This window comes from Dipodomys ordii, unplaced genomic scaffold (genome assembly GCF_000151885.1).
Source record: "Dipodomys ordii isolate 6190 unplaced genomic scaffold, Dord_2.0 Scaffold31, whole genome shotgun sequence".
Lineage (NCBI taxonomy): Eukaryota > Metazoa > Chordata > Mammalia > Rodentia > Heteromyidae > Dipodomys > Dipodomys ordii.
In genome coordinates this window covers 11,072,406-11,083,935 of record NW_012267247.1, presented here as the reverse complement: position 1 = coordinate 11,083,935, position 11,530 = coordinate 11,072,406, and the positions used below count along the sequence as shown (strand labels likewise).

The 11,530-nt window shown below is 43.4% G+C and overlaps 1 protein-coding gene across 3 annotated transcripts in view; it reads right to left on the bottom strand.

The window, feature by feature from the left end:
• Positions 1-11,530, bottom strand: part of Specc1 (sperm antigen with calponin homology and coiled-coil domains 1) — a 229,565-nt gene that overhangs the window by 194,860 nt on the left and 23,175 nt on the right. For all 3 annotated transcript variants that reach the window (XM_013016566.1, XM_013016569.1, XM_013016570.1), the window contains exon 2: positions 5,465-5,621. In XM_013016566.1, coding sequence (XP_012872020.1) covers positions 5,465-5,611 — 147 coding nt within the window. In that variant the 5' untranslated portion in view covers positions 5,612-5,621. The remainder of the gene's footprint in view (positions 1-5,464; positions 5,622-11,530) is intronic.

Genomic DNA, 11,530 nt, shown 5'->3' with positions numbered 1-11,530 from the left:
TGTGTGTGTGTGTGTGTGTGTGTGTGTGTGTGTGTGTGTGTTTCAGTACTGGGGCTTGAACTCAGGGTCTGGGCACTGTCTCTAGACTGGTTCTCTACCATCTGAGCCACAGCTCCACTTCCAGGTTTTTGGAGATAAGAGTCTCACAGATTTCCCTGCCAAGGCTGGCTTCAAACTGGAATCTTCTCATCCCAGCCTCCTGAGTAGCTAGGATTACAGGTATGCTTCATTGGTGCTGACATAGGCTATTCTTTTATACAACTGGTAACACAAGCATGTTAGCATAAACACAAGAATAGTTCCCTGTGCTATGACATTGTGGTAACTATGACATCATTAGGCTATATGAATTCTTTTTTTTAACTTTGATACAATATTTATTACTTGTAAAATTAAATATTAGTAAACTTTGGGACTAAGTGCAAGTTTTAAAACTTTAGCAAGCTCTTGAAGGTTTCAGAAAAGACAGGAGAAAAGTCTAGATATGACAATAAAAGCATAGTCCATAAAATAAAATACCAGTAAATTAGATTCCATGTGAAAAGAAAGCATTTCTCTGAAAAAGAACAAAGGGATAAGCTAGGAGGAAACATTTAAAATTTATATAATAAAAACAGGCATGCATTATCAATATATAAACAAATCACAAGGTGATTCTAAAGTTTTTGTGGAGACACAAAGAACCCTGAATAACTAACTTTAAAGACAAAGAGCAAAGTCAATGGAATGGCATTGCTCAATTTCAAGAATTAGAATTCTAGCCAGGCGCTGGTGGCTCACGCCTGTAATCCTAGCTACTCAGGAGGCTGAGATCTGAGAATCGTGGTTCAAAGCTAGCCCGGGCAGGAGAGACCGTGAGACTCCTATCTCCAATAAACCACCAGAAAAACGGAAGTGGTGCTGTAGCTCAAGTGGTAGAGCGCTCGCCTTGAGCTGAAGAGCTGAGGGACAGCGCCCAGGCCCAGAGTTCAAGCCCCACGACCGACAAAAAAACAAACAAACAAGAATTAGAATTCTGTTCTGATAATCAAGACTGTGAATTCTTCAACAATATTAAAGTCTTATGCATATGCCTTCATCATTGACCAAAATGTTATCGTGTGGCAAATGACTGTTTATTAATGAAGTACTCTGCATTTTTTGTACTAACTCTTCAAATCTGGTATGGATTTGTGTGTTTGTGTTTATGTGTGTGTGTGTGTGTGTGTGTGTATTGGTTTGAACTCAGGATCTTACACTCTTGTTTGGCTTTTTTCATTCAAGTATAGTGCACTACCACTTATGGCTTTTTGCTGGCTAATTGGAAATAAGAGACTCTCGGATTTGTCTGCCTGGTCTGGCTTTAAACCTTGATCCTCAGCCTCCTGAGTAACTAGAATTGCATGCATTAGCCACTGGCACCCAGTGACATGTACCTTCCAAATGGCCAGAATGGGCTGGCCTGCACAAGCTGTGTACTTCTGGCACCCCAATATGGTGAGGAAGAGGTCCATTAGCATCTCCACTCCCATTTAGGTTCCTGTATTCTCTGCTTTATTCTTTCACTGCAGGTACAGTGAAACTGGGTATTGAATTGAAGTCTACTTTTGGTGGACTTGATTCAGCTTTCCTGTTTTTAACCAGTTAAAACATAATACATTCATTTACTCTAAAGTGGATCAAGTAAGATGTTGACTGGTACAGTCCAGGTGCATAATTCAACTTCCTTGTCTGCTTGAAATTTCTCATAGTAAACTATTAGGGAAAGGAACTCTACTTGTTTTTCTAACAACCACATTTCCTCTTTTTCTCTTCTGGATTTTTAGTCCTCTTTCTCTACCTATAACCTCAGTAGAAAGATACTGTAAGCATAGAGGAACAGGACAAGGGCAACAAAGGGGACAGGCATGATTCAGTTCCTTCTGCTACTCTTTTTCCTCAGCCCTGTCATTCTTTCTAAAAAAAAAAAAATCAAGCCAAGAAAGCCAAGAGTCAGAAAGGAAAGCAGAAAATTTCAAACAGAAGTATTTGTAATGAGTTACCAAAACACCAACTTCTCCCCAGGAAATAGTCTTGCACTTCAGAACTTTCTCTTTTTTCTTTCCCTCTTCCTTTTCTTCCCATCTTTCTTCCTTTCTTTTCCTTCCTTCCATCTTTTTCCTTCCTTCCATCTTTTTTCCTCCTTCCTTCCTTCCTTTCTTCCTTCCTTCTTTCATCTCTCTTTTCTTTCTTTCTTTTCTTCCTTTACCCTACTGGGAGTTAAAACTCAAAGCCTGACACTTGCTAAGCAGGCCCTCTACCAGTAAGCCATGCCTCCATCCATGTCTCTCACTGGTTATTTTATTTTATTTGTTGGTTGTGGGGCTTGAACTTTGGGCCTGGGCACTGTCCCTGTGCTCTTCAGCTCAAGGCCAGCACTCTACCACTTGAGCCACAGTGCCACTTCCAGTTTTCTAGTGGTTTATTAGAGATAAGAGCCTCACAGACTTTCCTGCCTGGGCTGCTTTGAAGCGTGATTCTCAGATCTCAGTCTCCTGAGTAGCTAGAATTACAGGCGTGAGCTGCCAGTGCCCAGCTTTCACTGGTTATTATTAAGACAAGATCTTGTTTTTTGCCTAAGTGCATGCTTGGTTATGACCCAACTATTCTGGGCTATCACTGCTGGGATATATCACCGCATCCAGCTTTCTTCTGCTGAGATGGAATCTTGTGGAGTTTTCTGCCCAGGCTGGTCTGGAACCATCATCCTACAAACCTGAGCCTCTCAGAGAGGTTAGGGTGACAGTTGTACACTACTGTGCTCCAGGTTAAGAAGGGTCTTGCAAACTTTTCTGCCTGGACTCACCTCAAACTTCAAGTCTTCCATTTTCAGCCTCCCAAGTAGCTAGGATTACAGGCTTGAGCCATTGGCACCTGTCTGAACTTTTTCTTAAATACTACTTTAAAAATATTTTAGAAAGCCAAGTGGTGCACACCTATAAGCCCAGAACTCAGGAGGCTGAGGAAGTAAGATCTCATGTTTAAGGGCAGCCTAGTGAGACCCTGTAAAAAAAATTCACACATTATTGGTAAATACCTTGAATGTGTTCACTATATTATTGGTGGAATAATATTATCCATTTTAAATCTAAGTTAAATGTGCAATTAGATAAAAGACAATAAAAATCAACCCTAGTAATATGGTTGAATACAGAGTAAGAGAACAATAAAGTCATAAAGTCAAGTGTCAGACACTCATGGAAAATTAAACCTTATTTGCTACTCACAAGAAGCACAAGTCCTGGACACAGCTCCATAAATGCCACCAAGTGGCACAGCCAAGATTCCCAGAGAACAGGAGACAAAGGTTTCAATAAAAATGGAGTGCCCACTGGTCAGCAGGCAGGAGGCAATTTTCTAAGCTTTCGGGTCAGAACTGTCAACAATGGTAAAGCAGATAATTCCCACTCTTAACCCCTTCCCCCCCACTCTGCCACCCTAGAGCTTCTATTCCACCCTCGGGGAGATTGTCTTACACATGATAGTGTAAGTACTGAGAGGGACACTATGGCAGGGTGAGAAAGGTGGATGGCTTTGTACAGTGTGATCAGGAACAAAATCTCTGATAAAATGGCTGCTAAGCAGAAGATAAGACAAACATGCTGTCACTGGAGTGTGCCTGGCATATGTGAGGGGCTACTATCATGGTCACCAGAGACTGGATGGCCAATGTTCTGGGAGCCCAGGAACAGAGGAGTGTGACACTGTCAGAAAGGGAATAGAGTTGCGCCTTGAGGGCATCACAGGCCACTTGAAGGACTTTGCTTTTCCCTTTGAGTGAATGGAGAGAGCCCTGGAGAGACTTCAGCAGAAAAGTGCTGTGATTTGTGTGTTCAAAGAACTATTCTGCTTCTGGTGAGAATAGCATGTAGAGCATGAAGAATAAAGCAGAGAGATGCTTTGGGGAGTTTGGCCAGTCACAAGGGAAGTGGTTGGAAATGGCTGTAAGTGACCCATATTCTTTTTAATTTTTTTTATTAGCTTTAAGTAGTTGTACAAAGAAGTTCCCATTCTACAAAACAGCAAGGTGACCCATATTCCTAAGGCAAAAGTGATGCCATTTCACTGATACATCATGGGACATGAGCAAAAGAGGCCTCAGGTTGATGCTAGAGGCTCTGGCTTGAGCAACTGAAAAAAACAGAGGTGCCATTTACTCTAAAAGAGATTTAGGAGGAGCAGGTTTAGGTGATCAAGATGGATGGGAAGTAATCAAGATCCACTTTTGGACATGTTATACTGGAGGTAGTGTTCAGACATCCACAGGGCGCTGTCACACAGGCAGTCTTGGATGAAGAAGGAATTTGGATGTCATCCACATATAGCATTGAAACAGACACTGTCACCTAAGAAAATGGCTATCAGTGGGAATAGTTCTTGTAGATTTGGAAATGGGAGAGTACAATTTGAGATGTCACCATGACTGGACTTGCTACTGATATTTACTAGGACAGAAAGGGAAATCAAGATGTCCTACAATGCACATGACACATTTACAGAGAACTTCCCATCATACTACCAATTTTCACAGGTTCTTCCGACATCCACATGGATGGAACACCTTTTTCTTGTCATCTGGGCCTAAGATGGAGATATCTTTCATTTTCACCAAAAGACAAGGTACCCATGGTCCAGCTCTATGCTCCACTGAACATTGTAAGAATCCAACCATGGTAAAACAAAAACAAAACAAAGGAAGGCTGTGCTCAGTCTGCTCAGAACTCCATGGAGTTTATCCACCAATTCACAACAATCTCATCACTCTCTCCTTGGCTCCTTCATGTTATCTGAATTATCAAGGCAACAGGCCTGAATCAGGCTGTACCATCAATGTCAGCAGTCCTCTGATGATCAAGCTTAACCATTGCAGAATATGATTTAACACTTCCCTTTTATGCTAGTCAGGATACTATATTAATTTTTCAAAAGTTTCAAAGAGATTGGTGAATTTCCTAGGAATCTCATCTCAGGACAGCTAGGGAAGTGTTGGGTACAACACAGAGAATGAATGGAGTTGAAAGAGAGATGAGTGGACTACCCTCAGCCCACCTAACCTTGGAGATGAGGGGAACAAGCAGGAAGAGAGAGCTTGAGAGAAGAACAGGTTTCCTAATAGAAGGTGTGACTAGGTGCTGGCAGGCCCAGCAAGAGCAGGATGGAGAATTGATGCTTGAACTGTTACTATTGAGATGACTTTGGCCCCATCTAGGGCAGTGCTGGAGCACTGCGTAGAGCAGCTGTGTCATCCTTAACTACTGTGCTAAGCATTTCATTTCTTCCTCAATCCTAATGCACCCCCACTACCACAGCATACTAGATCTAAGGGAGCCCATCCTGGGGAACCCTCTTTCTTGCCCTGAGGGGCCACCAGTTTACCCACAGCCCTCTTTAATCCTGCCCACTCAGGCCACTGAGGATTGGCACAGCCCACCCTCCAAGTCTGTACCTTGCTCAGTCGGGACTCAAAAGCCAACGAGGTTGAAGATTTTGAACTTTTCATGCCGGAAGAGGTTGTAGGGAGAGGCCGGGCACGGTCAGGGCCATGGCTACTGGCTTTGACAACTGGATTCCAGGGCTTGGCTGCGCTTCGCATGTTTGTCTTTCTGGAGAAGAACAAAAAGGAAAATGCGTGTTTCCAAAACATGAACCTGTGAGTGAGGTCTCAAAGCTTTACCCTCCCCCATCCCACAAACCCCATCCTCCACACTGGCAGCTGCTACCACAAATAAGCCTAGGATCTGGCCAGAAATATCCCACTCCTGAGAGGATACCTTTGTGCTAGTCTAATTCTTTAGCCCTAAAGCAGATTGAACCAAATTATTGAAACAGATTTGAAATATTATTGACCTTGAGACATTACTTTTCAGCAAATTAAAGCATATTCTCTGTCATGGATAGCTAACATGGTGTTACACCATAAGTGCTCACAGATACACAGACAGCTTGAGTCAAGGTATAAGATGTCCACAGCCTTGCAATTTAAGGGCTGGTGAAAGAACAATCCCGTTTTTCTTGAACAGATACAAATGAATTACTTGAAAGTTAGATTTCACAGAAGCACAAAATTACTCTTTTTGGATAAAAATGGGTATCATTTTAAAAATTAATAAAGCATGTTTAATTGGTTAGACCTGACATAAGACGATAGAATCCTTGCCCTATCTGAAGTAATTTATGAAAGAAAAAATGATTCTCAGTAGCAGGATATAGCTCTGTATTCATTTTTCTCTGCCAGGCAGAGTCGCCTCCGCCTTGCCATTACCCCATCAGCACGGTCATTCCTAGGGGAGGGGCAACTATCCTCCCCTCCCCTCTCTGAGCTTGTAGTTTTTTAGTCAGCAACATCACCAGGACCAAATGAAAAGCCCTCATGCATCTCATCCGGCTCTGACCCTGCCTCTGCCTGTCCTCATGGGTTCTGTTGGCCAAGCCATTAGTGTGACACAGGCACCTAAAACACAGAACATCAAAGCTGCACTTTAAAAAAAAAAAAAAAAAAACACAGGCTGGGCTGAGGATGTGGCTCAAGTGGTATAGAGTTCAAACCTCAGTACTGCCAAAAAGAAAATAGAAAAGAAAACAAACATAAAAACCACCCACAGCTGACAAGCAGTTCCAGAGGCCACTCCCCTAGGGCATAAACAGTCCCCAAAGAAGGGGTGGCTAAGTCTCCTGAGCATTCTCTCCCTCACCCTACTCGAGTACAGCCACCCGGAAAAAAACACAGGCAGCTCACTTAGCCAGCCACCACCTCTGCTCCTGCTTCTTCCCCAGCTGGAAGGAAACCATTTCAACTAGGAACATTTTCTCTCTCCAAAGCCAACCAGTTCCTCTTCCTGTTTATAGAAAAAAAAATGATTATCTGGGAGCCTACCTGGTACTTTGCTGAATGCGGCAGTGATGAAAATATTCTTTGCAATTTGAGGCTAGAAGGATTGCTCAGTGGTAGAATATTTGTCAGGCCCAGGATTCTATCCCCAGCACTATAATAACTAATAAAAACTAACCAATGGCTAACTAACTAAATAGATAAATAAATCGGAATTCATTATTGAAAAAAAATCATTTGATTTGTTTTCCACATCTTTCCTAGGGAAACCATGTACACTTTCAGTATTTGATGCATTCAGAACCTTCTTCGTCTCTTGCTTGGTTCCAAGTATCATGATTTTTATTTACAATTCTGTATTTAAAAAAGCATCGTACTTCTCTTATACTTTACTGCTGTTTAGCACTGATTATTTTTCTTTTTCAACCCACCATTTTCTATTGCTGGTTTCCACAGCAACAGTGAAAGAAAGTCTAGGTGCAGACTAATTTCATTAGGACTCCCTCCCAATATAAAATGAACTAACCGAGTTCCAGTGCTTCTGGAAGAGGACTGGTGCACTTTATCCATGACTACAGAGCCAACCAGGAGCATATCAGTCTGCTTTATGGCGATAATTTCAGTAACATATCATCCACTCAGCCAACATCCCCTTCTATGTTAGAAATGACAATTACAGGTCTTGTTTTATGAAACGTAAGGTGATCCTGAAATGTTTCTACAACAAAAAAAGATGGATGTGGGCTGGGAAGGTGGCTCAGTGGTAGAGCGCTTGCCTTGCATGCATGAGGCCCTGGGTTTGATTCCTCAGCACCACATAAGCAGAAAAAAAAGCTGGAAGTGGCGCTGTGGCTCAAGTGGTAGAGCACTAGCCTTGAGCTGAAGAGCTGAGGCATGGCGCCCAGGCCCAGAGTTCAGGTCCCACGACCGGACCCAAAACAAAACAAAAAAAAACGATGGATGTTTTCCTTGCTTTCACTGACAGTTTAAGAGTCTAAAAAGAAAGGAAGAGAAGGAAAGGGGGAGGAAAGGAGGAAAGAAGGAAGGAAGGAAAGGAAAGGAAAGAAGGAAAGGAAGTAAAAAAGGAAGGAAGGAAGACAGGCAGGCAGGCAGGCAGGCAGGCAGGCAGGCAGATAGGCCTCATTAACTTTATGCCTCAACAGGCTTTGAGCCATCATCCTCTTGATCTCAGTCTCTTGAGTATCTGGGATTATAGAAGTGCACCACCATGCTCAGCCCTTGTAAGATCTTACTAAGCATTCCCTGTCCTCCCTGACCCACAGTGTTCTCTGAACTCTCTTCCTCATGCCCAGCTCGGGACTTTTCTGGAACAGATCTATAGACAGGTGTGTCCTCTGAGCTGTATGCTTACAATACATAGCCCATGTTGGCCCTGTCCTCTGTCAGCTTACAGGAACACCTCCTGTTCGAAGGGGAGCAGGTACATCCTTAGAACTGTTCCTCGCTGTCTGTAGGCTTCCACACAGTCCACCTTCCCTCAGCACCCAGACCCTGAAAGCCTAGCTCTCAGATACAGGTGAAATAGGGAGATCAGGTCTGGCCAGAGACATCTCAGCCACATGGTGGATACGAGGGTCTGGCATCTTCTTCATAGTAGGGGAAGGTGAAGCCCTGACGCACAGGTGATGGCTTGCCTGAATCCCTGAGGCAGAAGTGGCCACTTGGCTGATAGGTTACTAAAGCTGTACTCCAGAGCCTGGGACTGGTAGTTTCCTATGACCCTGCCCCCAGACCTGACCCTATTGAGTCCAGCACCAGCTCAGGTACCATTACGTCATGCCAAGTGTTCCTGTCTCCCGGCTCCTGGCTCTTCTCCAGTCACCATGGCATCCCAGTTCAGCTTTCCACTGGAGCTGAATTGGTTTGTTGGTATTGTTTTTGTTCTTTCTTTTCTCTCTGGCCTTCATGACTCAGTTTCCTAACAGTGTTAAGTGTATTTGCTGGCTGCTGGTCTTTGAGACAGGAGTCCACCATGCAGTTGCCGGCCTTTTAATAAAGACTCCAAGATTCAATCCTTCAAAACGTGGCTTCTTGGTTTTCTTTTCCTTACAACACAGGGTGCCAGTTATTCTATAAACACTGCAGCTACAAGGTGCTATAGATGTTAAATACTCATCCTAACCCTGGGAGGTAAGTATCTCCTGCTGTGGTCTAAATATTTGTGACCCACCCCCACCATTCACAGTTGAAACGAAATCCCCAGTATGATATTGCTGGAGGTGATCAAGCTATGGGATCAGAACCCTCATGAATGGGATCAGTGCCTTTAGAAGAGGTCTGAGGGAACTTGTATGCCACTCTATCAAGGGAGAAGTCACTATCTGTGACCAGACAGTGGGCCCTAACCCGAGAGGGAATGTGTTGGTGCTTTGATCTTAGATTTCCCAACCTCTAGGACTGTGGGCAATACATTTGTATTGTTTACGATATTTCTATTATAGCAGCCCCAATAACCTAAAACATTCCCATTGCACAGTTGGGGAAACTTTATGTGGCTCAGGAAGGTTAAGCAACTTGTCCAAATTGTAGAGTCTATCTGCAGCCAAGATTCAAAGCCGGTTGAAACTGGCTCCAAACCCTATGCACTTGAACACTAGCGATAGATAAGCCTCTCTGAATAATCTCTGTCTCATGGGAAACATGAGGGTTTGTAATGCACCTGGTCTAGCTCCATGCCCCCTCTCAACGTGTGGGCTCAGAAATGCTAGGACCTTCCATATGGTCACCAAGAAGATGGAGTGATGAACAGTGACTTCACAAACCATGAAGACCGAAGATCACATACATTACAGTGCTGAGCACACAGAAAGCTCTCAATCAATAAAGAGCTGCCCTCCATGCAAAGACAGTAAACTGCCAGGTGCTAGTGGCTCATGCCTATAAACCTAGCTACTCAGGAGGCTGAGATCTGAGGTTCACAGTAGGAAGCAAGTCTGGGCAGAAACGTTTTAAGAATTGACTCTTATCTCCAATTAATCAGCAAAATGCTGGAAGTGGGGGCATGGTTCAAGTAGTAGAGCACCAGGTTTAAGTGGAAAAAGCCAAGCAAAAGTATATGATCTTCAGTTCAAGTCCCAATATTGGCACCAAAAACAAAAGAAAACAAAATTACATCTGTTAATTGTGTCAAACAGAGGACTGCTCTGCTTTATTAACACACAATTGAGCAATTAGATACAAAGGGCAGTAGGCAAGCAAACCCACCACATCTGAGAAAAGTGTTCTTCTGTGCACAAAGCAGCTTGTTTTCATTCAGAATTTTCAAAGTGGAAAAGTAGAGCCAGAAAGAAACAGGGAGGGCAGATGCCTTGCAGTCATTACCGTTGGTCTTAGCAAATCTGAGCTGCAGAAGTATAAACACAGGTGGGAATGTTTGCTGAGTAATGAATTAGTAATATAAAATAGGGGAACTCTAAGTACATCATAAAGATCAAATTGATTAAGAAACTATAGATAAATTTAGGAACTCAAGCCAGGTGCTGGTGGCTCACACTTGTAATCCTAACTATTCAGGAGGCTGAAATTTGAAGATTGTGGTACAAAGCCACCCTGGGCAGGAAAGTTCATGAGATTCTTATCTCCAATTAACTACCAGAAAGCCAGAAGTGGGGCCGTGGCTCAAAGTGGTAGAGCACTAGCCTTGAACAAAAAAGCTTGGAGGGGGCTGGGAATAGGGCCTAGTGGTAGAGTGCTTGCCTAGCATGCATGAAACCCTGGGTTCGATTCCTCAGTACCACATAAACAGAAAAAGCCAGACATGGTGCTGTGGCTCAAGTGGTAAAGCACTAACCTGGAGCAAAAGAAGCTCAGGGACAGCACTCAGGCCCTGAGTACAAGCCACAGGACTGGCAAAAAAAATTTTTTTTAAAGCTCAGAGAGTTTCCAGGCCATGAGTTCAAGCCCCAGGATGGACAAAAATAAAAAGGAAAAAGGAGCTCATTCCTATGACAGAACGGGAAGTAGAGAAGAGTAAAGAAAGGGTTTTCTAAAGGGAATTTTCTTTAAAATGTTCACACATTTTGTTGCAACTCATGGTTTGCACAGCATACAGTAGAAAAGAAAGAATGGAAGATGAGGAGGAAGGAAAGCAGAGACAGGGGACAGCTATTTTAGGATAAGGTGTTTGGGCCTAGGAAAGCCAGATCTCATTTTACGGAGCCTCCTGCTCCCTGTAAATATGTTGTGCTTCAGAACCACCACCTTCACAGCCTGTGTTAGGGGGTTATCTTGGGGCTTTATTTCCCTTTTAAGGCAAGAAAACTGGAAGGCAATTAGGAAACCATTCTGGATGATCAGAAAATAATGACGAATCTCTAAGAGTGGGAGAGGGCATTCAGGTCTCAGCTGCAAGTACAATAAGCACTAGGAAGCGGAAAGCTGAAGCATTCAAGTCTGAGAACTAAGAAAATAAGAATGTGCACATAGCTCAATTACCATGGGACTCAGCAGGAAATGGAACATAAGTGAGCAAGCAACATGTTGAAAATAGCTGGCTGTAGTTAGAACAGGGCTGAGTTTGCTCCTGACCTCTTCTACAATAGTGGTTTCAAGCTTAAGGGTAATTCTGCTCCCAGGTGGCATACAGCAAAGTGAGGGGGGCATTTACAGTAGTCACAGGGGTACTACTGGGCAGAACCAGAGTCTAGCTGCTACTAGGCATCC